The sequence below is a fragment of the Saxophila tyrrhenica genome, assembly GCF_035928015.1.
Source record: "Saxophila tyrrhenica strain CCFEE 5935 chromosome Unknown scaffold_9, whole genome shotgun sequence".
Lineage (NCBI taxonomy): Eukaryota > Fungi > Ascomycota > Dothideomycetes > Mycosphaerellales > Extremaceae > Saxophila > Saxophila tyrrhenica.
In genome coordinates, this window is record NW_027041741.1 from 794,174 (window position 1) to 820,456 (window position 26,283).

Below are 26,283 nucleotides of genomic sequence, written 5' to 3' on the forward strand. Positions count from 1 at the left end.
TCTTGCTAGAACATAGACGCCACCATGGCTGTCGACTTCTACACCCTAGGCGTGGCCATGTTCGCGGCCATTGGCACGTTCTTCTTTGGCTTTGATACTGGCATTGCTACTACGACAATCGCTCATGATAGCTGGGTGAACTACATGCATCATCCTTCGGATGGGCTGACGGGTGCTGTTGTTGCTGTGTAAGCGATTCAACAGAGACAGCATACTCCATCGACTGACTGCACCAGTTATATCGCCGGCGAAGCAGGAGGAGCTCTGACCCAGACCCTCATCGGCGACAAGCTAGGACGTATTCGCTTTATGCAGTTGGCCTGCATCATCGTCACTATCGGCGTCACCGTACAGACAGCATCAGTCAACATGGGCATGTTCCTCGCTGGTCGTTGCGTCGCAGGCTTTGCCGTCGGCGGCATGGTTGGCACTGTGCCCATTTACCTATCCGAGATTGCGCCGCCGCACCATCGTGGTCTCATCGCGGGAGTGTCGGGCTGCGGCATCTCCTTCGGGACGATGATGTCAAACTGGGTCGGGTTTGCCTGTAGCTACGCTCCGTAAGGCGCCGTGCAATGGCGGCTTCCGCTTGGTATCCAGATACCTTGGGGCATTGTCCTATTCATTGGCCTCATGACTTTCATGCCAGACTCACCTCGTCAGCTTATCCGGCATGGCAAGATCGAGCAAGCTCGCAAAGAATTCTCAAAGATCAGACGGGACTTGCAGTCGCATGAAGCACAGGAGGAGTTTGCGCTCATGCGGGCGCAGATTGAGTATGAGATGGAGCGAGAGGTTACTTCGTATTCAGAGATCTTTCGATTGTACAGACATCGAGCGTTGGTTTGCATTGCTGTGCAGACTATGACCAGTCTGACGGGAGTCAATGTAAGAACTTGGAGCCGAAGTGTCAAAAGAAGTATTGCTCACTTGCCGTTCTATTACAGGTTATTCAATACTATCAAACCATCTTGTTCGAATCGCTCGGCATCAGCTCGCATGCGATCTTGGCTCTGGCTGGCGCATACGTACGTACTGAATCGCGTCGTCGTGGAGACACTGGACTCAAAGCGGACTGCTGACTCCACCTTCAGGGCACCATCGCCTTCTCGACAAACGTCCTGACCACAGTCTTGTTGACCGATCAGTGGGGACGCAGGAAGATGATCCTGTTCGGATTGGGTGGCGTGATCGGGATAGAGATCTATGCAGCTATTATGCAGATGGAGTTCCAGAACACCAACAATCGGGTTGGCAAGGGATTTGCTATCCTTGGGATATACCTGTTTTGCTGCACCTGTGAGCAATGTCATGCATCCGGGTCTTAGCGTACGCTGACATTCATGCGTCAGACTACGGGCTTCTGAACAGCACGACATGGCTGTACGGCGCAGAGGTTGTGCCACTGGTATGCTCCCCTCTGGCAAGAACAAAACCATCACAGAGTCGCTGACGAGAAGCTCAGCCCCTTCGATCGAAGTTGATGGGCCTGGCTGCTGCCAGCCACTTCATTGTCAATGTCGCAGTACGTATACAACAGCGACTCATCTTCACAACGTAGCTGACACATCGTTACTAGCTCACCGAAGCCGGACCAATCGCCTTCGCTACCATTGAGCAGAATTACTACTACGTCTTCGTAGGCTGCACTTTGTTCTTCTTGGTGTGTGCTTATGTGGTGAGTGCTCTTCACGGTTGTACCTCAATGATATCACGCTGACACGGAGTGCATAGTGGTTCCCAGAGACACGAAATAAAAACCTCGAAGAGATCGCCGCAGCGTTCGGTGATAAGGTGGTGGAGCTCACGGAGAACGATGTTGCCACCGCGAACGCTGTATTCGATGAGAAGACGAAGATGGATCACAAGGATGAGTTGTGACTGCGGCCGGGTCTAGATTTGGGTAGTGAAAATTGTCCAGGTGAGCCTGTGAGGTTCAGGCGAAGTTTGTACCCTGGGATACATGCTCTTGAGCCACTTGAACATTCACCAACAACGACGAAATTCGAAACGACGAAGCGTAACAAGAGGCCATTTGAAAGTACATTGTTGTAGTTCTTAGCTCTCTTGCTCGACCTCACTTTATGTCGCCCAAGCTGATGTGGCATGTGATTGGCCGAGAGGCACTTCCTTCCCCTTTGAGATGTTTCTCCAAGTAAACCAAGACTCCAGTTCCAACGTCAAGACGCCACCGCACATGTCCCAGGACCTTCATCTGTAATAAGACCCCCTCTCACCGAAGCGGAATGGGCGGTGCCACGTTCAAGTACAACGACGATGATGACCACGGCATTCCGATCCTACAGATTCCCTCCCGATCCCGGTCCCAGAGAGCCCGGCTATCCTACCAACGATGGCGGAACCCATTGCTAGTAATCGGTGGCATCTTGTTCGTGCTATACTTTCTCCAGGGCGGTGAAAGGGACTCAACAGACTGGTCCAGGCTGGCTTACGTTCAATACGCCACCGACACGCACACATTATGCAACGCCCTGATGATCTTCGACTCGCTCAAAAGACTGGGCAGCAAAGCGGACCGCGCCCTGCTCTATCCCGAAGAATGGGACCGCGGCAGCGATGACCCTGAAGACCGCACCACTCTGCTGCTGAAGCAGGCAAAGCGAAGTTATGGAGCAAAAATGAAGCCCGTCCAACTCCTCTCGATAGACGGACCAGCCGAGCCCGGCACATTGAAATCACCCAGCGACTACGGCACCAGCATCACCAAGTTCCGTCTCTTCGAGCTCGAAGAGTATGACCGCGTGATTTACTTCGATGGAGACAGCATCCTCCAGCAACACATGGACGAGCTGTTCCAACTCCCCCCAACCACCATGGCCATGCCGCGGGCCTACTGGTCAGATCAACCGCGGGACCGATGGCCGCTTGCAAGCACACTTATGGTCCTCTCGCCCAATGTAGCGGAGACGAAGCACATTTACGAAACACTGCAGTGGTGGCGTTTACAGCCCGACCGCGACGACAGCAGGCACTACGACAGCGATCTGCTGAATGACCGCTTCGGATCATCGGCGCTCGTACTGCCGCATCGGCCGTACTTGCTGCAGACAATGGAGTTCAGATGGGATGACCACGCAGCTTATCTCGGCTCCTACGGTGCGCCCGCTTCAGCGATCAAGTGGGATCCGCACGTTGCGCTGGAAGAGGCGAAGCTCATCCATTTCAGCGACTGGCCGCTGCCGAAGCCGTGGATTATGTGGCCGAGAGATGGCTTGACGGAGATTCAGCCGAGCTGTGGTGGCTCTCACGTGGCGAGTTGCGATGAGAGGGAGATCTGGAAGGGGCTGTATGAGAAGTTCCGGTTGAAGAGGAGGGATGTCTGCAGGATCCTTTCTGTGCCGGCGCCGCAGGATTGGAAGCAGTACAAGAATGATACGGGGGCTCTCTGAGATCGTCATACAGACGTTCGCCATGAACTTGGTGAGAGGAAGAGGAACAGCATATAGATGTACAAAACTCAATACAATATCTAATGCTATATATGCCGACCCCAATCACTTCAAAACGGCATGCTCCCTTGAGCACTAATCAAGCTCTGCCTCGAACGCCGGGGGTCATCAATCTCCATCGGAATTGCTCCGGACTGAACTCTCACGACCCTCTTGCCCCTGTAGTTGTCACTTTGAACAAGCACCTGCGCCGGGCAGACCACAATCTCCTCTTCGCCCTCTCCAGACTCATCGCCCTTCTTCACCACCAGCGGGAACAGCACGAGCTTGACAACCGCTTGCGATTCTTCTAATTCCTCGTTCGAGCTGAACATGCCCGACCGCTCGTTCATGAGCGATGCATTGAAGTGCACCTGCCGGACCAGATCGCCATTCGTGTCGTACTCTGGTTGGAGCGGCGGCAGCATGATGTACTCCGCTCGTTGGATGCGCATCTCGATTGAAAGGTCTGCAGCAATTCCGACGACCTTGAACAGCGACTCCAGCAAGTTCTCCTTGGCACTCGATGGAGGTGGCAGCAGGGCGCACAGCTTATCCCAGATGTCAAGCACGACTGCTTCCAGATCTCTGGCTTTCTGTTCGGCGAAGGCAGGCCGCCGTGACAGAAGCGTGAGAGTGGTTGCTTTCCATTGAGCAACCGCCTTCGGTGGTCCAGCTTCTGTGAGGAGTTTGTCGAGCTGCTTGAGCCTCTGTCGATTCTCGCGATCCAGACCGAAGAGGTATCGGGTGAACACATACTCCCACACCATGGTCATGACCAAAGACATGAAGACATCGCGCCTGGGGATGCGCTCTTTCAGGAGCACGTCGACGTCTGACCCATCGAGAATGACGTTGTCGAGACGAGTTTCCAGAGGCTCATCGTTGAGTTCACTCGTCTTACGACACTTGAGTTTGTCTGAAGACTTGGAGAAGCGGAGGACCCATTGCTGGACGTGCTGGCAGAGCTTCTGACAAGCGCCGTCGAAGTAGTCTTCGTCGCGGTACGGGAAGCCGCTGTCACCGCGTGTCGCCTGGACCTGCATCTGCAGCGCTCTGATCTTTTCTGAAGCGATGTCAAGTTCTTCACGCAGTTGCTGGATCTCCGCGTCCTTGTCCATGAGCCTGTCGGCAACCTCAGCCTCAACAATGTCCTTCATGCCTTCGTTGAGCCGGCCATGTTCCTGTTGCACGGTGACCAGTTCTCTATTGGTGTTTTGCCACTGCTCCTGCGCGTGCATCCGTTCCTGGTCGAGCTGGAGATATCGCTCGTTGCCTTCGTCCACCAAATCGCGGTTTGCTTGGGTGAGACCAGCGTTCAGATCGTTCAAACGAGCGATCTCTTCCTGCAATGGCTGCAACATGGTCTTGAATCGGGAGATCTCATGTTCCTTTTCCTGCAGTTGCAGGTCGCGCGAACGGAGCGCGTCTGGCTCATCTGGCATGCCACGGCCCGATTCATGGAGTAGTTGGTTCTCTGCCGATAGTTGATTGAGCCTGGACTCCAGTTCCATGATGTGCATGCTCTGGCGCTTGCGCATGCTGGGTGGTCGCGTCGGCGAAACTTGCGACGCATGCGCATCGCCAACGCCCTGCTGTACGAACGCGTCAGTATCATCAACATTAGAATATAGGTTACATACGTAGACATCGGACATGTCGACTGAGCGCGACGCGCCCCCATCCATCACTTCATCGTCGTTTGATGGAGGTGTTGGCGGAGCTTCGAAGGGAATTGTGCGAGGTGACGACCGGGCACCAACGGCAGATCCCGAATCGCCCCGCCGGCTAGCGGCCCGCAGGTCACCTGACAGGCTGATTCGCCTTAGAGTCGGGGTTGAGCTGCGATTGCTCGTGCGTGAATACGATCGAAGCTCTTCAGGCGTCCGCATCTGACTCGCACTCTTGTTTGAGCGGTTGCTCATGACGCTCGTCGGTCGGTGGTCCAATGAGGCTTGCCTGGAACGCTTGTGTGCCAAAGATCGGTCAATCCCGACATTGCCACCGTCCTCGTCTATGGCAGGCCATGGCATGTTGTGGATCACCTCATCCGTCGATAGAGGGTTGCCGACTGCTCGACTTCCACCAGATGGCGTCGTCAAGGGAGGCGCTGCCGTGGGAGAAAGTGCTCTCTCTCGTGCTCGAATAGTCTGAGGCGTCTGAGTCCGGCGGGTCGACTTGATGCTATCCGGCTGTGCAAGCCCGGTTTCTGCCAGTGTGCGCTTGTGTGCGTGGAGTTCCTCTGGGATGGTGTCAAGCGGAATCCTTGGGCTCATGGTACCGGAAGGCGGCGGCGAGGAAATAGTACGATCTGGCTCTCTTGAGTAGGATTCAACCTCAAGAGACTGGGACTCCATAGGCGTCTTTGGCATTGTGCTGTCGAAGTACTCCGCTGACGGTGCCCGTCCGCTGGGAGTTGGCGAACCGCTGGCAGGCAGGTCTCGGAGGGTATCAGGTGTTGCCTGGAAGAGATACGAGGCTCGATTCTTGGTCGTGGACTCGAGCGGAGTATTGTCTGTGCCCTGACTCGGCGTTCTTGCATGCAGACCACCCTGCGAGAGCTCGTCTGTGGCATTGTCGCGCTTCTTTGGTACATTGAGATCCCAGTCAAATGCAGTGTTGTCTGTGGAGATCCGCAGTGGCTCAGCAGATCTCCTGCTGCTCAGGCTTTCATGAGACGCTGTTGCCCGGATAGAAGGAGTATCGCGACTGGTTCTGTCGAGAGAATGGCGCTGCTTCAACGGGCTGCTTGCCTCTTGGTAGCCGCTGTCCCTGGCGATCTCATGCGCTTTTTGACCAAGCGACGGAGACTCCGGGAGTGGCTCACCTGGACCTTCGAGGTTGGCGAATGACCAGGGCTGGGCATCTTGATGGCTGTGACCTCTTGAGACGTCTCGGGAGCGACCAAGTTCTTTCTCTGTGTCGGGCTCATCTTGTGAAACATGATGTAGGCCTGCTGCAGCTGCGGCGGCGGTGGAAAGACCGGTGGCTGCTGCTTTGACATAGCCAAGCAAACCACCGGCGACGTCTTTGGGAGACGCAGCTGGTTCTTCGTTCGATGTCGTCTCGGCGGGTGACCTGCCGCGTTCGGCTTTTGCTGAAAACGTATCGACCTCTCGCGGTGCTTGCGCCTGGTCTGCGAAAGTGTCCGAGCGGACGGAATCTTGCGCCTTCGCTGTATCTGCGTTTCCTAGCTGACCTTGATCATTCTGCTCGACACGTGGGGCCGAATTCGGTTCCTCAAAGGCACTGGATGGCTCATCTTGTGGTTCCAAAGCCGTAGCCTTCTGCTTCTTTTTCTTCTTGTTCTTCTTGAACATCTTGTAGGCCTTGTCCATTTCTTCCAGGTCCATTTCATGGTATCCACCTACTTCGAATTGGGAGGTCGCCTCTGTCGTCTCAGCAGCTGGCTGAGGCATTGTGTCTTGTGAAGGCAGGTCGGTGGTCTCTTGGGCCGCGGTGTAAAGATTATCTGTGGTCTCATCTGGAATTGTCTCAGCGCCATCCACACTTCTTGATGCCGGCATAGGATCTGCGTCTGCGGGTGGGACTCTTTGATCATCTGCGACAGGCTGAGACATCCCTGGTGCAGTCACACTGTCGCTCGCGTCCTGATCTCCTTCAAACTGGTCCGCTCTCGGTGTCACCATTTCGAATTGAGGTGGCGTTGACTTCTTCGACTTCTTTCCCTTCTTCCGCTTCGAGGTGGTGAAGTTGTAATCGCCATCGCCAGCCAGCTCGTTGATCGGCGCTTCCTGGCTGGACGTCGTTGCTTCCTGAAGAAGCGCACTGTCGAACCCTGTGCTCGCCAAAGCCTTCTGAATAGTCTCGTTGATGTCGTCTGCTGGCTGTGTTGCGGAGCGGTCTTCGGGTGCGTTGATTTCCCTGGTTTCGGCAGCGGCCGGCGTTGTTTCGATTGCATCTGACTCCGTAGCAGCCATCTCACGCTTACCCTTCTTGCCCTTCTTTTTTTTCTTGTTGGAGGTTGTGAAGACTTCTTCAGGATCAGCCTCTCCAACCATTGCAGGTGGCGAGGTACGCCGCTGGAAAATGGGCTGGTCCGCGAAGTCAGCAGGGTTGAATCCGGAGTCAGCCAGCGCCCCTGCAACATCATTTGTGAAGTCGACATCCCGCTGATCGTCAGTGGGAGGAACTAAGGCTTGCTCATCTTGGACGATAGGCGTTGCCATTGCAGGAGCGGCATCAGGTACCGGCGCTTCGAAAGCGCTGCCCTCGGTGTTTTCGTCCAACTCCATATCTGCCTCCACTGGCAGAGGAACACTCAAAGCATCAGCTGGCTCCGTTGGTCCCACAGGGACTGGGGGAAGTGGTGCCGACGCATCCTCAGCCGCTTTAGGCGGAACGTCGGAAGCTTCTGGCATTTGCTCGTCTTCTGCATGACGAGGTGAATCTTCGATTGCTGGTTCTCTGAGATGTTCACTTCCTGAGTCGATTAACCGTGAATCTTCGTCGAGTGACCGGTCGTGAGAGATCGAATCAAAAGCGTTGCTCTGGTCAACTTGATGTATTCCGTCAGCAAGCTCCAGCGCCTGAAACTCATTATGGGCGGGTGATTCAGGCAATGGAGGTAGGAGTTCGCCAGCGGAAGTGTCGTCTGGCAATGGCACGTCTTCGGGTTCTGCGATGGTCCTTTCGACCTCAGTGTCACCGGCGGCCTTAGCATCACCAGGCAATGCAGCAGCATCCCGATTCTCTTCACCGCCACCGGGCTCGTCGGTTCCAGGCGTGTCGAACGTGCTCCATTTATTCTTCTTCGCCTTCTTTCCCTTCTTGACTTTCGTTGGAGCAGACCAGATGTCCGCGGGTTCGGCTGTTGCCGACTCAGGGAACTCTGCAATTGCATCTGCACCAGAACCCCGCGGCACATCTTTGCTTGCGACGTTGTCTGCATCTTCGCTTTCAGTGGGCAGCTGCAGAGATGCCGACTTCTTGCCCTTCTTGCCTTTCTTGCCTTTGGAGGGGGCAGGCCAGAAGTCCGCAGGCTCATCAGCTGGAGTTGGCTGAGAAAGGTTCGTAGCGGCATCTGCAGTGGCAACGGTCGTCGGCTCATAGTAGGTGGAGTCATGCACTACGTCTCTCTCGACCGCCTCTGGAGTGGTTGTTGACTTCTTGTTTTTCTTGCCTTTCTTGCCTTTGACAGGCGCCTGCCAGATGTCCTCGGGCTCATCCGTCGCAGGCTGCACCTCTGTAGATTCGCCCTTCGTAGGCTCGGCATGCAAAGACTCCACTTCGATGGGTTCGGTGTTCATGGGCGTGGCCTCTGCTGGCTGGGCGTCTGCATGCTCGGCCTCATTGGCCCCGGCAGTCGTAAGCCCAGCTTCCACAGGGTCAATTGCCATGGACTCTAATTCCGCAAGGTTGACTTCAGCAGGCTCGACATCTGGTTTGTCGACCTCTGCAGTCTCGGGTTCAGCTGTTGCGATCTCTGAGGGCTCGACATTAGTCGGCTTGACCTCGGTGGTTTCGAACTCTGCAGGATCGGCTCCTGCAACCTCCGGCTCTTCAGGTTCGACATCTCGTGGCTGACTGCTTGGGAGCGATTGTCGCGCAGATGCCGACTTCTTGCCCTTCTTACTCTTTTTGCTCTTTGAAGAGGATGTCCAAATGTCATTGGCGTCAGCCTCGACTGCTGCTTGGGGTTCGTCCAACGTAGTAACAATATTATCAGCCGTGGGCTCGCTGACAAGATCCACCTGCGGTTGGTCTTCAACTTGGTTGGTTTCCAATGCCTCCGGTTGGACTTCACGCTCCGGCACTTGCTTCGACCTCTTACCCTTCTTTCCCTTCTTCTTGCTCGAGGTAAAGCCCCAGAATGACTCGGTCTCGTCCTCTTCAGTTGGCTTGGGCTCTTGTGGCCCGGGCGACGTGGTCTCGCGAGGTTCTGCAAGCTGTTCACTTTCAACTGGCACAGCGGTCGGCGTAGCAGGAGCATCATTGCCCGGCTCTTCAGTCGTAACAGCGTTGTCTTGTACCTCGTCGAGACGTTCAGCCGACCCATAATGTTCGTGCGGCCCAGCGTACCCCGGCACTTCTTTTTCATTGAGCGTAGTCTCGAGAGTGGCCTCAGCTGCCTCGGGTGCTCTTGTTGCTACGTCGGCGTCAGCAGGTCCACTAACATCTGACAAATCCATTGCCATGGTCGGCGACGTCTCAGAGGCATCTTGGACTATGGCTCCAACGTCCCGGCTGTCCTCTGCCAATTGTTCAGTCACCAACGCTGGCTCGGCTGAGCTCGCAGGGTCAGTGGCACCTGAATCCTTGTCAAGCGCCATAGTGTCTTGCTGCGGCTCATCATCTGGGACTACCTCACCTCCCTGCGAAGTGTGTTCTTCCGGTGGCATCACATCAAGGATTTGAGGCTCAGGGATATCAGCCGCAGACGTCCCATCGCGTTCCAGAGCTTCCTCCATCTGGTTTGAAGGTTCCGAAGAAGGCTCGCGCTCTTCCTCAGTTGGTGTCCATTGGAACGCCCCTGTCTTAGCCTTCTTCCCTTTCTTCTTCTTTGAGGACGGCAATGCAGACCAGAGATCATCGACATCCGGCTTGAGCTCCGCCTGCTCCGTCTCCAGAAACGGGTCTGGGGCGTCTGGGGTCTCTGAGGGAGTAGCAGGTGGCAATGAGACTTCACGGGGCACAACAGGCTCCTCTGGCAAGGCAGCCTCTTTGCTCTTTTTGCCCTTCTTGCCTTTCTTCTTCGGTGCAGCAGCCCATGTAAACTCCGGATCAGCCTCTTGAGCTGGCATTGGCTCGTCCGCAGTTGCTGTCACGTCCGCCTCGGTCCCCATTGAGTCATCAGGTTGTACATCTTGCTCCCGAGGGGTCTCCATTGCGGTGTCTGTGGCATCTGTGTCATCCGGCGCAAGCTGCTCGGATGTCGTCACTGGTGGCTCTTCTGTCGTCGCTTGTGGCTCTTCGACTGATGGCGGGAAGTCATCCTCAGGAAGGGCAGGCGGCTCTTCTGGCATAACAAAAGACGGCGTCTTCTTGCCCTTCTTGCCCTTTTTCTTGGATGCACTCGAGAAGGTGACGTCGGCCTCCGCCTCCTCGGTCGGCGGTGGTCCATCTGCGGGTGCAGGCCCATCGACTTGCAAGCTTTGTTCCCGAGGGTTTTCCGTGATGGTGTCTGCAACATCCGTGGCAGGCTGAACAACTTCATTGGCTGGTGGTGTTGGCAGGTCTTCAGTGAAATCAAGAGTCTTGTTCTTCTTGCCCTTCTTCCCTTTCTTCTTCGATAAAGGTTCCCAGATGAACTCCGGTTCGGTCTCCTGCGCAGGCGTTGGCTCCTCTGCGTTCGTGGTGGTGTCGAGCGTGGTCGAAATCGGGTCGCCAAGTTCGGGTTGTGGTTCGGTTGCATCAGTTGTGATATCTGCTGCAACCGGGCTCGGGGACTCCTCCAATGGTGCCGTTGCGGGTTCCTCTGCAACTTGCAAAGACTTATCCTTCCTGCCTTTCTTTGCTTTCTTCTTCGACGAAGACGTCCAGTCGAATTCAGGCTCCGGCACGAGCTCCTCTGCTGGCGTCGGCACTTCCAGTTCCCGACTCGTCGTTGGCTCCTCGGCTGGCAGTGGAGAGTCTGTAGCTGTCTGATCATCCACAGTCGTGGTGCCAGGCATCTCCATTTGCGGCTCCTCTGTCACTTCCAGAGACTTGCTCTTCTTGCCTTTCTTTCCTTTCTTCTTCGCAGTAAACGCCCAGTCCATCTCGGGCTCGGGATCAGGCTCAGGCACAAGCTCACGATCACTCTCACGCTCCTGCTCAGGTCCCAACACCGGCTCTTCTGCTGGAGTCGGCTCGATCACTGATGTCGATTTTTCGATTGACTCAGGCTCCTCGCCCAGCAGCGGGGTTTCCAAAGCTATCTGTTCATCCACAGTGGTCGTACTTGGCTGGTCAGTCTGGAGATTGTCTGCCAGGGAAGGCTCCGCTGTTTCGGTGGCAAACTCTGGAGCGGCCGCTCCTGGCTCTACAGAAAGTGGCTCCGACTGCTGCGCTTCAAGCTCAGCAGCTTTGCCCTTTTTGGCCTTCTTCCCCTTGTTAGAGGAAGGCGTCCAGTCGATCTCTGGTTCAGGCACAGGCACTGCTTCTGCCGCTGGTAGCGTATCGGCGGAAGTGGGTTGTTCGTCGACGGCAGTTCCACCTAGCTCGTCCACTGCGCGGTCCTGGTCCAGAGAAGTGTCCGCCGCGCTGGCTGCAGAGTCTGCTACTCGTAGCTCCGACTCTTGAGGCAGCTGTTCCAGTGGTTCTGCCTCGAAGCCGGTGCTTTTACTCTTCTTACCCTTCTTGCCTTTCTTCTTTGATGGCGCAGTCCACTCAATCTCGGGCTCCGGCACTGCCTCCTCGATTGGCAAGGGGTCGACTGAAAAGGCCTGTTCGTCGATGCCAGCGGCGACAGGGTCGTCGATGGCGCGGTCCTGTTCAGAGGGAGCCTCCACTTCGGTAGCAGTAGGGTCTGCAACTTGCGACTCCAACTCTTGGGGGAGCTGCTCGGAAGGTTCTGCTTCGTAGCCGACGGTTTTACTCTTCTTGCCCTTCTTGCCCTTCTTCTTGGAGGATGTCCAGTCAATCTCTGGTTCTGGCATCGCCGTTTCCGCAGGCAACGGCTCGGTCGGGGCGGTCTGTCCATCGGTGTCAGGGCGGCTGGGCTCGTCAAATGCTCGGTCTGGTTCAATGTAGTTGTTGGTTGTGGTGGTATCGGGATCTGCGACTTGCAACTGCTCGGGCTCTTGAGGCAGCTGTTCCGAAGATCCCGGCTCGAAACCGACACTCTTGCTCTTCTTGCCCTTCTTTCCTTTCTTCTTCGATGGCGCTGTCCAGTCGAATTCTGGTTCCTGTCCTAGGTCTTGTGAAGTGAGAGGCTGGTCCAAAGCTGGTACGACCTCGTTTGTCGTGAAGGTTGGATCATTGGCCTGAGAAACTTCTTCGGCAAGAGGTTCTGTTGGGGCATTCGAATCGTCTGCGGCAACCAGATCCGTAGAACGGGGCAGCACAGATGGCTCTCCATCCAGTGCAGCTCCAGTCTTGCTCTTCTTGCCCTTCTTGCCCTTCTTCTTCGATGGCGCAGCCCACTCGAACTCTGGTTCCGCTTCTGGCTCTTGCGTAGCGGGAGGCTCGTCTAAAGCTGGGATGACCTCAGACGTTGTAGTTGGCTCATCGATCTGGGGTACCTCTTCAGGAACAGCCTCTGTTGGAGGCTTCGCATCATCTGCGGCGGCCGGATCCGTGGAACCAGGAACCACGGTCGGCTCTTCGTCTCGTGCGGCAGTGCCCTTGCTCTTCTTCCCTTTCTTGCCTTTCTTCTTTGACGAAGGAGCCCAAGAAAAATCTGGTTCAGCTTCTGGTTCTGGGTCCGCGCTCTGAACCAGCGGCGTTTCCTCTGCAGTTGCGGTGCTTGGCAGAGCCTCGGATTGAGGGCCTTCTTCATCAGGTCTTGCGGCACCGGCGTCTCCGTGATGTTCTTCGACTGAAGCTTCTGCTTGCTGTGTATCAGAAACCTCTTCCGAGGCAGGCAGTGGCTCCTTTGCAGTTTCCGGGGCTGCGCTTTCAACGACGGTTGGTGCGTCGTCATCAAGGACAGGTCTAGCGTCTTTGTCGCCACCGGAGACTTCTCCCCTCTTGAGGTCGCTTAACGGAAGACCTGTCCCGGAGTCGTCGACCGGCGATGTTGGCTCTTCTGGAGGCCGATCGATAGTTTCGTTGATAATTTCCGGTGTTCTCGTAGCTTCTGAAGCTGGTGTGCTCTCTTCGGGAACTTGGTCGAGCTGCCTTGCGGAATTGTCGACTTCTCTTGTTGCGGGAGTATCGAGCGGTGGTCCGGACAGAGCACCATCGGACACATCGGCAATTGAAGCTGCAGGGCCAAGTACAGGCGCACTAAGCTCGTGCTCTGCTTCGGCGTCAAGGTCGGTGTCATCGCTTGGTGGAAGTGCCACATTCTCGGGCTGGGACTCATGGGCGATGGTATCGCGGGCGTGGAGATCATCCTGCCCGGCGTCAAAACCTGGCAGAGCAGCCTCGCTGACCTCACGTGTGTCGAGCGAAGCCTCATTGGATTGCTCTGGAACGTCAGTCGTGACTTCCTCGGTAGGCTTCGGTTCGTCCTCGACAGTCGCGCTCTGCTTGGCCTCTTTCTGCTGCTTCTTCTTGTCCTTCTTGCTCTTCTTGCGAGAAAGAGAGGGCCTGGTTTCCCAAAGATCCTCTTGCTTCGGCTGACCTGCTGTCTGCTCATCAGGTACTGGCTGGGAAGGTTGAAGTGTCTCCTCAGTTGTCACTGGGGCCTCGGCCGACTGACTAGTTGCAGCCGCCTCAGCCGGAGTAGATTCTTCGAGGTTCATGGAAAGGCGCTGTGCCGCGGAAGAGCTTGGAGACCCAAAAGTGGCATGTGCGGTAGTTGGCGAGGTAGAAGTCAAGGACGAAAGGTCGGGCGTGGGTTCGACATGCTGGTCGTGGCTTTCAACTTGAGGGGCTTCTTGGATGGCTACGATGTCCCTGGTTGATGCTTCAGAAGCCGTAGGTTGAGGGATGCCGGCTTCCACAGTTGTACTCAGATCGCCCGGCTCTTCGGGAGTGTCTTCTGCGACCGTTTTCGTCGAGCTCTCGTCTTCAAAGCCGGGCTGATCATTGGTTGTCAGAATCGGCGCAGCCTTTTGCTTCTTGGCCTTCTTGGACCTCTTGCGAGACATCAAGTCCGGGAGACCCATCGGTGTTGGCACCTCAGCGGGCGGAGTGGGCGCAACCTCTGCTTCCCGTTCCACTGCTGGCATTTGCTCGTCTGATGTCTCTACTGGAATGGAAGGATCTTGGGGTGGAGGCTCTTCGGCTTCAACGACTGTCGGCTGTCCACCTTCCATCCGCTCCTCAGCGTCCATGAACTCATCAACGTCGTCATCAGGAATGGACTGCGCTGTGTCACCGAGCGGCAGAAGTTCACTTTGCGCGGTTACAACATCGACGGTGCGGTCGTTGGCATCCCGAGACTGCTCAGATGAGTCGACCTCCTTGGTCTGGCCCTGCGATTCTTGGGGCTGATCTGTAGCCGGGTCGAGCGTTGGTTGACTTTGATCCTCGAACTTGGAACGGGCTGTCGTTGGCACTGCAGCAGCCTCAAAGCTTGGAGTAGGCTCGCCAGTAGCTGCCTCCTCCCGCTGCTCTTCCGCCGCAATGGAACGATCTAATCCATCTGGCTGATGAATTGGAGCCTCAGACTGGGGCTCGGTTCGGCCACTTGCTTGACCCTCTTCCATCAACGTATCATCGGCCAGGAACTCCTTTGGATCCTGGTAAGCAAGCGCCGGCTGCGCAGCTTTCGGCTCTTCGATGGTCTTCTTGCCTTTCTTGCCCTTCTTGCTCTCCTTCTTGCTCTTCTTCTTGGCCGAGGTGCTTCGAGCTACGGAAGGTTGTGCTTCAGAAGGCTCCTCGAAGGCATCCGGCACCGGCTCCGAAGGCTCCGCTACCTCTCTCTGTGGAGGTTCCTCAGTAGGTTCCCTCTCCTCGTCAGGCTTGAGTGCCTGATAACCAAGAGCAGCAGCTCCACCAACAGCCGCTGCTGCTGCGACACCGACCACTTTATCAAAGGTCCCTCGATCATCAGTCCTCGAGCCCGGCCTGCTCGGAGGAAGCGCAGGAAGTTCATCGCCACCAATCACATCCTCACGAGGCACCTGAGGAGGGAAGTAGCCCTCCACCTCCGACTCCGAAGCCGCCGAGAAAGTGGACGGCTGCTCTTCCCTCCCATCGTCTGAAGGCGCAGCAGCACCACCATTCCGCATCTGCTCCTCCCGCGCATAATCCTCCCACGTGTAGAATTGAGGTTCCGACCGCGGTGGCTTTTCAAAATAGTGCTCAGGCGACTGTGTCGCTCGAGGGGTAGTCTGCTGGGAGTCGAGGTAATCCTCACCCTGCCACTCTGCCCACTCCTCGTTCGCCTGGTCAGTGTCGATGGTCAGGGCCCGTCGACGCTGAGGGCTATCCCAATCTTCCGCAGCAGATAGGTACTCGTCGCTACCGACCATGCTCGAAGCTCGACTTGACGGCTTGCTGGATGGCAGGCTTGGAAGCATCTCCTCCACCTCTTCAATTTTTCGGTTGCGTTCGACGAGATACAATGGCCTGATCTCAGTTGAGGTTGGACGATTCTGGCGAGACTTCTGCGCGGAACTTGGAGTGGTGGGGGTGGAAGGAATGGTGCCACCGAAGCTGGCAGCGCGCTCCATGCGAGGGCTTGGAGTCACTGGTTGATGGCCGAACGGGAAGCGAAGTGGTACTGCAGTGGTCGATGTAGGTCTTCCCAGAGATGAGGGTCGCTGCGGCGTATCAGGCTCGGCATACAGTGTCGGAGAGCCTGGCGGAGACTCTGGGAGCGCGGGCAGATATTCGACCTCGTCTGCCCATGACAAGCGCTTGGGGTCTTCGTGGACCTCTTGGATTGCTGGTCCTTCGACTCTCTCCTGCTCATCATCCACCGGCTGGCTGGCATCAACCGCTCCGGCGAAATCACGGCTAGCCGTGAGAGAATCTGGCTCGGCAGAGACAAGGTTGCCGTGCCCTTGCCCATCTTCTTGCCATGCTGAGTCCAGAGACTGTCGCCGACTATCGGGTAGAGGCGGCAAATCCTCTACCCGCATCCCTAAAAAAGACTGGTCCTTGCCGTCGTCGGCGTACTCATCCGTTCTGCGTCTATGATGGTGTCGATGGCCACTGCTCTCGCGTCGCTCGCCGTTCTCGTCCTCGGTCCGTCGGCGATGGTGCCTGTGACTGCCATCTCCGTTGCGCGATTCGAGGTCATCGTCGGCGTACCGACTTGCGCGGGAGCGATCGCGCTCTTGGCTGCCGTAGTCCTTCTCAGATCGGCTTCTGTGCTTCCGTGAAGAGCTGGAGACAACACTCATGGTATCGTCATCATCGCCATACTCAGAGGTGCTTCGATGCTTGCGTCTGCGGTGCTTGCGCTCGCCATCATCGGCTTCGTCGTCTTTGCCGTCTCTCGTCGACGTGCGGCTCAAAGCTGCACCTTCCGAACGAGGTACCGTGTCAGAAGACTTGCGGCTGAACATGCCAAAGAAACCACTCTTCTTCTCTTTCGCCGGCGTTTCCTCTTTCTCGCGTTTCGAACGAGAAGATACCACTGAGGCAGTGTCGTCGTCCTCGTGTCGAGAGCGGCGTTTTGACTTTCTCCCGCTCTCGTAAGTGTCGACTGGCTCTGAGGCTGCCACAGACCGAGTATCATCGTACGACTCTGGCTCGTCATAGTAGGAACGCTCGTTCTTCGACGACTTGCGAGCAGCCGGCTCTGATATCACTGATCGCAGATCGTCTGGCGATATGCGATGGTCGGTCGGCGGAAGCGCTTGCTCGTCGACTGCATACCCAGAAGGCTGAACGGTGCGTTCTGCAAACGTGGTGGTTGGTTCCAGCGGTTGCTCAGTAGCTGCGGTGTCGTGTCCATTCGTAGTAGTAGGAGCAGAACCAGAGACGTCTTCGCCAATGTAGTCGTCGACGGCCATACCAGACCTCAGAGGCGAGCTGACAGTGGGCTCGTTGAACTTCAAACTATCCCGCTTCTTCTTCTTCGACTTCTTCGAGCTCTTGACATCTGCAAACTCCGCGAACGGATCGGCTTCGCGGGGTGTGGTGGACGTAGTGTAGTCGTCCTGCATTTGATACTGGAAAGGGTCAACAGGCTCCGCTGGCGTCTCAGCTTCCTTTTCTGCGCCTTCGTTGTCCCACCCACCAGGCATGTGGGAGGGTTCGGTCGACTCTGGCACGCTCGACTCCGGGAAGGCACTCTCAGCAGGCTCGATATCGCGAATATTCCGCTCCACTGCCTTTGCTTTCTTGCCCTTCTTCCCCTTCTTGGGCGTCGACGAAGACTCGCTTGAGTCGTCAACCACAGCGGAAGCGACCGCAGCAACACCTCCAGCAGTCATGACAGCTTCTGCCACATCGGCAAAGCCTTGCTTCTTGGCCTCCTTCTCGCGCTTCTTCTTGTCTTTCTTGCTCAAAGGCGGCTCCCAAGCTGGCTCCTCTTCGACGTCGCGGCTGACCTCAGCTGGCTCCTCGAAGGGTGCGACTGGCTCTTCAATGGTAGCAGGCGGTGGCGTTTGGTCCTCGGACATTGTTCTCTTCATCGCCTTCTCCCGCTTCTTCTTATCTTTCTTGCTCAAGAACATTTCGGAGTCGTCTTCAGGCGGAGCAGAAACCTCGCGACCATCGCCGGCGGGTTCGAAATCTGTCGCGAAGGCGGCCATCGCTGCTGCTTTATCCCGCTTGTTCTTGTCCTTCTTGCTCATGAAGTAATCACCTTCCTCCTCCGGCTGAGCAGGAGTCTCCATGGCCGTCTCAACTTCCGGTGTCCCCGCCTCAACTGCAGCTACATCATCCAGAGTAGAAGACCTCTTAGCAGCCTTCTCCCGCTTCTTCTTCTCCTTCTTCGTAAGCGGCGGTTCCCAAGAACTCTCTCCCGCCGTCCCAAACTCGCCGGCAGGTACATCTATCGCACTCCCAGAAGGCGCCTCCTCCTCATCAAACCCCCCAGGCACATGCGGCGCCCTCTCCAGCGCAGGCGTCGGCTCATCCGTCTCACCCTCAACAAATCCCCGCACCGGCGGTGCACCCTCCGTACCAGGCGAGTCGACGTTGAAACCGCCGAAGCCGCCGATGTCAGGCACCGAGTCATGGAACGGCTGCGCGTAAAAGCGAGGCTCGTCCCGCTCGTCGAAAACCTCTTCGACGCTGACGTCGAAATCGTCGGGCCGCGGACTTGGCTTCGGCACGCTGGGGAAGTCTTCCTCGCGATACGTCCGCCGGCCCTCTTCGTCGCTAGGCGAAGCCGGCTCCACGACGACTTCGTCCAACGCAGCGCCAGCGGCAGCAGCAGCAACGATGCCAGCCGCAGCCACCCCGGGCGTGGCATAGTCGTGTTGATTGTCCATGTATGACTGCCTCTCATAGATCGAATCTGGCGTCACGACGTCATAAACATGCGTCTGATCCGCGCCCCAAGAAATACTCCTGCTCCTCGTAGTCTTGCCCCTTCCTTCGACTTCCGGCTCGACATCTTGGCTTCGGGTAAGAGGGGAAGTCTCCCTCCGCTTCCTCTGCATCGAATCAGGAGGCGGCGTAGGCGTAATCAAATCCAACTTCGGCACGCCACGAGGAGGATGCTGTCGGGGGTCGGCGAACGTGCCACCCCAGCTGCTCTCGAATTCCTTGCGCATCTTGTCGTCTGCGGCGTTGTACACTTGGACGGAGTTGTCGCCGATCGGGTCTGCGACTTTGGTCTTACCCTCAGAAGGCTGGGAGAGGATTTCCTTCGGCGCGAAGAACTCTGCTTGCGTTTGCTTCGGCTCGGCGTAGTACGCGTCGTTCTCGGCCACGACGGTGTTGACGGATTGGACCTTGTCTGCTGCTTTCCGCGCGAGCTCGTCGACGTGGCGGGCGTATTCTGCTGGGCTTCGGCTGCGTTGGCGCTTGAAGAACTCGGGATCGTTCAGAACATCATCCGCAGACTCGACCTTCTCTAGAACTCCCGCAGGTTTCACTTCTCGAGCCACGTACGGCTCACGGGTGCTTTCTCGCGCAGTGCTTCGAGCCTCACGCTCATCATCTTTGTTCCGCTCATGTTGATTGAGAGCATAAGCCCCAACGCCCGCTGCCGCTGCGCCAGCTGCCATAGCGCCCCATGGCATAGAAGAAGACTTAGCTTTCTCCTCCTCCTCTCGCTCGTACTGACGCCGCTCGCTGGTCCTTCGGTCATGCTCACGCCTCTGCTGCTCAGCGAACTCGCGCTGTTCGCGCTGCTTTTCGTCTGCCAGGCGCCTTTGCTCGCGGATATACGCTTCCTCACGTTCGCGACTCTCGCGCAGCTGACGTTCGTGTTCCTCTCGCTCCCAAGCCTCCCTTTCTCGACGCTCACGAAGAGCGCGCTCCTCTCGCCCAATGCGTTCACGCTCCTGTCTCCGCACGATCTCAGCCTGCTGCTCTGCCTCCCGCTGCGCAGCTCTCTGCCGCTCCAACTCGAGCTCCGCTTGACGCCTGTTGCCTTCAGCACGCTGCCTAAGCACTTCCTGCTCACGCGTATGCCGTTCAGCCTCCTCCTTAAGCGCCCTCGTCCGATCAGCGCGCCGCCTCTCCTCATCGAGCCTCTGCTGCTCCTTCCGACGCTCATCCTCATGCCTCCGCTCTTGCTCTTCGGTGAGACCAAAGCGGACATCCTTTGGCTTACGACCCTGACTTGCGATGACGGCAGCGGTGCCCAGAGCTGCGGCGCCGATGAGCGCGGCGTCTTTGCCCCAGCTGCTTTGCTGTACGGGACTTGACTGACTGCGGCGAGGAATGGGACGGTCATGGTCGAAGTCGCGTGTGTCTTGGGTGAAGGAAGGCTTGATAGGAGTAAAGGGTTTCGGCTGCACGGGTGAGATGGTCGGGCGAGCGGCAGCGGTATACGGCGCGTCGAAGTCGCCTGGGATAGAAGGGTGTCGTGAGCCGGGAAGGCTGCCAGCGTCTGAGATCGGTCGCGGGTCAACATATTGCATCGGCTGCTGGGGCGTGCTTGGGCCAGAGGTGTATGTGCTTTCAGGGCGCGACATTCTTCGGGCTGCATCCAGACCAGCGCCAGCAGCGGCACCGGCTGCAATACCAGTAGCCATGTCACCATAGCCAGGGTGCCCAGGACGCGGCGGATACGCCGGTGGCTCCGGTGAGACTCTCCGCCGCTTCGTCCTTTTGTCCTTCTTGTCCTTGCCACCCCATCGCCAGCCCCAAGCACTCAAACCGCCGGCACCGGAAGACTGCGAGCTCATACTCTCCTTGCTACCCTGACGCGACAGCTTTCTGTCGAAGTCGCCAAACGCAAGGTCCGATCCACTCGACGCATCATCAGCATCAGAAGGCAGCTCATCCTCCCACTCGTCGTCCGAAGTAGCCTGCTTGCCTTGCTTGCGAGCAATCTGGCGCTTCCTCGCATCTCTGCCAGGACCGAGCTCCATTCTGCTGGAGCGTTTGCCGAGTCTGTGACCGTTCTGCGCTGCGGCCAGAGCAGCCGCAGTAGCACCGAGACCTGCCACAGTTGCGGCAATGTGCTCGTCAGACTTCTTGCGCTTGCCGATGGACTTTGTGGAAGGCTTGCGTCGCAGGGAAAGATCGCTTCGAGTGGCTCCGAACGCAAGCTCAGAGTCCGAAGAGGCAGACGAGTCGTTGCCGAAGCTGAAGAAACCGCGTTCCTTCTTGCGCCGCTCCGGGCGAGAGCCTCTGCGTTTCCGGTGAGGAGGTGAGAAGAAGCCTCCAAACATACCCCCTTGCCGACTGCTCCCGCTCGAAGATCTGCTCCCTGAGCGCCTGCGAACGAACGCACCGTTAGGAGAATGCTGCCGGCTTCGGCGTGATCGGCCAGCAGCTGACATCGCAGAAGCGCCCAAAGCTGCGCCAGCTGCCGCGCCCATGAGGGTCGACTTCCGATCGCCAGACCTCGAACGTGACCGGTGCACTTTTCGTTTCTCCATGCGGCCGTCCTTGCCGCGCACAGTGATGTACTCGTCGCCCGACTCTCTTCCAATCACGCCGTAGCTGGTTCGCCGCCTCCTTTCGCGTGACGAGCTCCGGCTTCTCCGCCTCACGGCCGAGCTCTCGCGATGACCAGTCCTGACGCTATAAGTATCATCGAAGTTCCTGGCGTCGCTGTTGAAGAGCGCATTCGCGCCAGCAACCACTCCAGCAGTAGCAAGCCCAGCACCAACCAGATCAGTCTTGCTGGCGCCTTTCTTGCGGTCAGAGTAGTACCGGCTGTCCTTGTCGACACGCGTGCTGCCGGTACGGCCAAGCTGCTCTCTGCTGCTTCGGCGCATCCTTTCATTAGATCTGCGTTTCCGCAAGTCCTCGATCGACCCGCGCCGGCTCGGGCTATGGTAGTGATGGCGTCGTGGCGCATCGTAGGGTGAAGATCGAGGGTCGAAGCAGTGTTTGCACACCCCGATGTACTCCGTATACATCTCCATCTTGATGGTATCTTCCTCGCTCGAGATGAGGTTGAAGAGGCCATCCTTCAATCGCGTCATTGGTCCCTTGTGTTCGTGAAAGTGCTGTTGCTGCATGTTGCCATTCATGCTCGCGCCGTGCTGATGCTGATGCCGCTGCTGATGGTACGAAGGTGGGTGAGAGTATGCGGCTCCTCCATATGCCGACGCGGACGGAGTCGATGGATGCTGTCCGTGGTGCTGGCTCATCCCATATGCCGCTGCTCCAGCGGCGGCGGCGCCTGCTGCGTACAAACCTGTGTTAGTATGTGAGCTCTGCCTACCTGTAGATCCCGAAGACGCGCCCATCTGAGGCGGAGGAGCGTAATATGCGCCAGCGGATCCAGACGTCACCGGTTCGGAGCTTTGGCGGATCGGTCTCGAAGCTGGCTTCGATGAACTGCTGGGCGATTGCTGGTACGAGGTCGTTGGTGTTGATGTCTGGTTCTGTGACTGATAGTATGAGCTAGCGCTGCTGGCTGCTGCTGCTCCAAATCCAACACCCGCAGCAGTCGCCGCGGCAGCATTCCCGAACGACGGAGTTCTGCCTGGCTTCGATTGCTTGCTTGTTGATGAAGATTTGCTGGGTCTCGCGGGCAGTGGCTCGGTAGTGAGTACTGGGCTGACTTTGCCGCCGTAGAAGTCGGCAGCAGATCCATGCCCGGTGTCTTGAGCAGGCTGCGCTTCCGCGCTTGGTGCGATTAAGTGAAGGTCCGGGTTTACCAGCATGTTCGGAGTGCTCGCGCGGATCCCAGGCTGATCGGTGACAGATTGTCCTTCATCCAGATAGTATTCCGCAGCAGCACCGTAGCTGTCGGCCCTGCTCAAACCGAACTGATTATTGGGTGTGTTCTGCAACGCGCCGGACATCATGGGTTCCTGTCTCCCAGACTGCCCCATTGCACCTCCAGCGTATTGACCTGGGAACTGTTCAAAGCTTCCCATGTCCGGTATAGCCCTCTCATCGCCTCCGTCAGCATCGCGCGACTTCCTGCGCGAGACTTCAGAACCCTTGTGACTGCTCTTCCGGTGCCTTTGACTGTGGGTCGTCTCTCGCGACCTGCTCCGACTCCTCTCCTTCTCGCTCCTCCGCCTATGCTTCCTCCCCTCGCTCCTGACGCTCTTCCGCTCGCTGCGCGCATCTCTGTCATCGTCCTCCCATCCTCCATCATCGTTGTTGAGCAAGCCCACGGCGCTTTCAGTCAACGAGCGCGGCTCACCGACTCGAGAGCTCGGCGCTGTCGCATAGGTCGATGGGCTGTCCTCGTCGCCGTACGTGCTGCTTCTCGAAGATTTTCCAGGTCTGCGATTCTCATCCTCCGACTTGCGCGACGAACCCGAGCTCTTCTTCTTCGACGAGGTCGAGCGTCCTGAGACGCTGCCTGTCTCGCTTCGACCGCTAAATGCCGCTTTCCACATTCTTGCGATTTCCCAATGCGCTGGTCAATTTAGACTGTGGCCGTTTGCTTCGGATCGTAGGAAACTGTGTTATGGCGGTGGATCAAGTGTCTTGTCGCATATCCATTGGTATAGTTTGTCGCCGAGGTGTAGTCGCGAGATGGCCTGTAGGTACGCGATGGAATATGGTGTTTTGTCGTGAGTGTCGTACTGCTCGGGGGTGCTCGGTCTGCACACAAGAGCCTCCTCGTCGGCGAGGGTGGAGGAGCGGTGCGGGTTGTGAGTGGCCAGATGCACAGCTCTGCTGCGCTGTCATGCATATGGAGTGGCTGGCGATCTGGTGGCGTGTTTCTTAGCCTTTGAACCTCAGCTGGCAGCGCAACGCGCCTTCTCGACACCTTCAAACCCCATCGACAGCAGACGAGATGGGAGAAGACAGATGAACGCAGTTCGCATGATTGCGGAGTTTATCACTGCCCAGCTACTAATGGACTCGAGCCAACGCGCACAGTGCATACACCGGACGCTGCTGCCCAATTCCCGAAGGCATATCCTGGTGAGCGCTCCATGACCGGGGACTGCTATCGATCCGATCATGACTCGACCTCCTACCACACGCAATACCTCCTAGCATCAGAAGCCAGCAGTGGGCTCGAGAGAGCAAATGGGCTTGCACAGCGCAGACAGACTGGTATTACCACCCTTGACTGCGATCGCGGGAGGACTGGATGCGCTGCCATGCCCAGACCCTCTGGATTCTCACTACCTGGTGTCGTCTGAACCGGGACGCTGTCAAGCGCATGTAGCGAGACACGCGAACGACCGCCTCATCTCAAAAGACCGGCTGGCATAGGGCAAGCGCTGCGTCTCTCGCCAAACCTACAGCACTGGACCGCGATCAGGCCACTTCCATCCGGTCAGAGATTTTTCCGCCACGCCGGTGAGCTTTATCAAGTGCTACTGACTCTGTTCCGCCGAGTGCACTCAGCCCTGGTATCAGAATTAAAGTAAGACTGCTCAATCACGAACCGTCGAAGAGAATGCCTTATGCTTCCAGCATGCGCTCTCAAACCTGGACTGGACTCCACAAGTGTAGAGTGTCGAAAGTACGCCATTGCGTGGTCTCGAAGCTGCCCTTCGCGGATCCATTGAAGCACGATGACAGCGTGGTTAAGGATTGGAACAAGCCAGCACGACTATTTGGCTAGATTCCACCCGGCATCCGGCAGGGCCACTACTGCCAGCATCTGACAACCGGCTCGACAATGTCCGTCAAGTCACATTCTCCAAGGGCCGCTTGAATCCTGCTACGTCCATCACCGAGAAAGCTCGCTCCCAGGCATTGCGGTAAATCATGGCAATCTGTTCGGTTCTGCACTTCAGCTACCGGTTCGCGAGGCTTGCTGGATCAGTGAAGCGCAGCCTTGGTCGGATCAGAAAAAATCATCATACCCGGCGCTCACCATCTGCCACTTCGCAAAGCCTCGCAAAATCCGTTCAAAGATGCATGTCCCACGGTTTGTTCCTACCGTACTCCTATCCCATCTCAGCTTTGGTATAAGTGTCATTTTTTCCATAGATTCCGTCAAATTCCTGTTCTGCGTTCGACATTACCCTTATGCACCTCCGCCGCGTTGGACAGACGTGAACAGAGCGCTGCAAAACACAGATATGTGCTTCAGTAAATCTTTGCCTCCAATGTTTTGCTCGAGGCGATCAAAGAGGAAGGTGTTAGTTCTCATGCATTTCGGCCTGCGCCTATCGAACTAGCGCTGATGACGCCTGCTTCTTCTCCGTTTTGGGGATGTTATACGACATCTGGAGGACTGGAAGGCTCTCAAGCGCAAGAATATAACAATACGGGGCTGCCATTTTATTTGCATATATCATTGCAATCTGCCAAGTCCAACTGTTCGAAGCTTCTCAACTAAAGCTCTCCTCAAGCTTCAACGGTTTCAATGGGTCCTCTCGCGACGCTTCTGCTGGCGCTGATTAGCGTCTGCAGCTTCACACACGCTGCTGCTGTGGACTCCTTCTCCATTGCTTCGCATCGTGACTATGCTGACAGCAATAATTTACCCCGAAAACGACAGAGTGGCAGCGTTCCATCCGAGCTCGGCAAAACGCTCTACTGGTTCGCCAACTTCTCTGTTGGAGATGCAGACTCCGTCCGTCTTCTCATCGACACTGGGTCGACGGACCTGTTGATGAATGAGGGCGTGTACGATTGTCTATCACTTCAGATGACGATTTGCCACCAAGTTTGTGACTGACAGCAGCTAGGTACAAGCCATCGAAGAACCAAAAGCCCTACAAAGGCCACAAGAACTTCACCATCACCTACGAAGGCGTCAGCAGAGGTGGCTTCGGCTTTGAGACAGTACGTCAAACAATCTTACCATGCTAGTGGCCTTTGCTAATAATACTTCATCACAGCTCAATGGCACAACCATGACCGACACCGTTTCCGCCGGTGGCCTGACCGTCAAACACCAAGCCATGGGCAGCTTAACGGACTACAAGTACTACAACACGCCACCGAAACCGTACGCAATGCAAGGCGACGGCATCATCGGCTTTGCTGGCGCACGCTCAAGTTCCTTCACCCCCGGAGCCAACTCGTGGTTCTGGAACCTCTGCAAAAACAAAGCCATCTCGCAGTGCAAACTCGGCTTGCTGTTCGGTATGTCCCCATCCCAACGACTCAAAAGCAAAACCTGACTGATCGTACCCGGAGGCACAAGCGGCAAAGGCCAAACAGTCCTCGGCAAACGCGCCACCCACCACCTCAAAAACCCCCTTACCACCGTCCCGGACCTCGAAAACACCTACATCGTCCGCGGCGACATCACCCTCAACAACCACATCGTACTACGCTCCCAATACCTCATCCTCGACTCCGGCACCGACAACATCCAAGCCCCGCTCCCCGCCGCCCACCGCCTCTTCTCCCTCCTCAACCTCCACCCGCACACCGCCAGCGGCGCCAACCCCGTGCACCCCCACCACCCAGTCCGCGAGCTGACAGCTTTTTTCCCATGCTCCCGCCCCCCGGTCCTCGGGTTCTCGTTCCCGCCGCACGCGGAGCTGAAACCGGGGCAAAAGGCGCGGGTGTTCAACGTCTTGCCGGAGGCCTGGGGGGTTTATCCGCATGGGGAGGATAACTGCACGAGTATTCTGGGCGGGACGAATGCTTTGGATGGGCTTCTGGGACGGGGGACGGGGGCGTGGTTGGTGGGGCAGAGTTTTTTCCAGGGGCATTATGTGGAGTTTGATCTTGAGGGGGGGACGATTGGGTTTGGAGATCTGGTGGATCCGGGGATGGAGGGGTGTGCTTAGAACGGAGGCTAGATGAGGGTTAAGCATTCTGTTTGGTAAGACTGTCGTAGAAACGTGGACTCATCTACAGG

General features: G+C 57.0%; 5 protein-coding genes across 5 annotated transcripts; 4 read left to right on the forward strand and 1 right to left on the reverse strand.

The window, feature by feature from the left end:
* Positions 1-24: 24 nt before the first annotated feature.
* On the forward strand, positions 25-564 carry LTR77_006250 (uncharacterized protein; the record flags this gene model as incomplete). Its single annotated transcript, XM_064803492.1, has 2 exons — positions 25-188; positions 237-564. 2 exons carry the CDS (start codon positions 25-27, stop codon positions 562-564), a joined length of 492 nt encoding a protein of 163 aa, XP_064658407.1.
* A 69-nt stretch (positions 565-633) lies between these two features.
* On the forward strand, positions 634-1,881 carry LTR77_006251 (uncharacterized protein; the record flags this gene model as incomplete). Its single annotated transcript, XM_064803493.1, has 7 exons — positions 634-888; positions 948-1,028; positions 1,095-1,299; positions 1,353-1,408; positions 1,466-1,525; positions 1,580-1,678; positions 1,735-1,881. 7 exons carry the CDS (start codon positions 634-636, stop codon positions 1,879-1,881), a joined length of 903 nt encoding a protein of 300 aa, XP_064658408.1.
* A 365-nt stretch (positions 1,882-2,246) lies between these two features.
* On the forward strand, positions 2,247-3,410 carry LTR77_006252 (uncharacterized protein; the record flags this gene model as incomplete). Its single annotated transcript, XM_064803494.1, has 1 exon — positions 2,247-3,410. One exon carries the CDS (start codon positions 2,247-2,249, stop codon positions 3,408-3,410), a length of 1,164 nt encoding a protein of 387 aa, XP_064658409.1.
* Positions 3,411-3,520: 110 nt separating this feature from the next.
* Positions 3,521-22,894, reverse strand: LTR77_006253 (uncharacterized protein; the record flags this gene model as incomplete). Its single annotated transcript, XM_064803495.1, has 2 exons — positions 3,521-5,044; positions 5,093-22,894. 2 exons carry the CDS (start codon positions 22,892-22,894, stop codon positions 3,521-3,523), a joined length of 19,326 nt encoding a protein of 6,441 aa, XP_064658410.1.
* A 1,937-nt stretch (positions 22,895-24,831) lies between these two features.
* On the forward strand, positions 24,832-26,212 carry LTR77_006254 (uncharacterized protein; the record flags this gene model as incomplete). Its single annotated transcript, XM_064803496.1, has 4 exons — positions 24,832-25,094; positions 25,157-25,253; positions 25,310-25,556; positions 25,611-26,212. The coding sequence occupies 4 exons, from the start codon at positions 24,832-24,834 to the stop codon at positions 26,210-26,212; spliced, it is 1,209 nt and encodes a 402-aa protein (XP_064658411.1).
* Between the last annotated feature and the right edge of the window lie 71 nt (positions 26,213-26,283).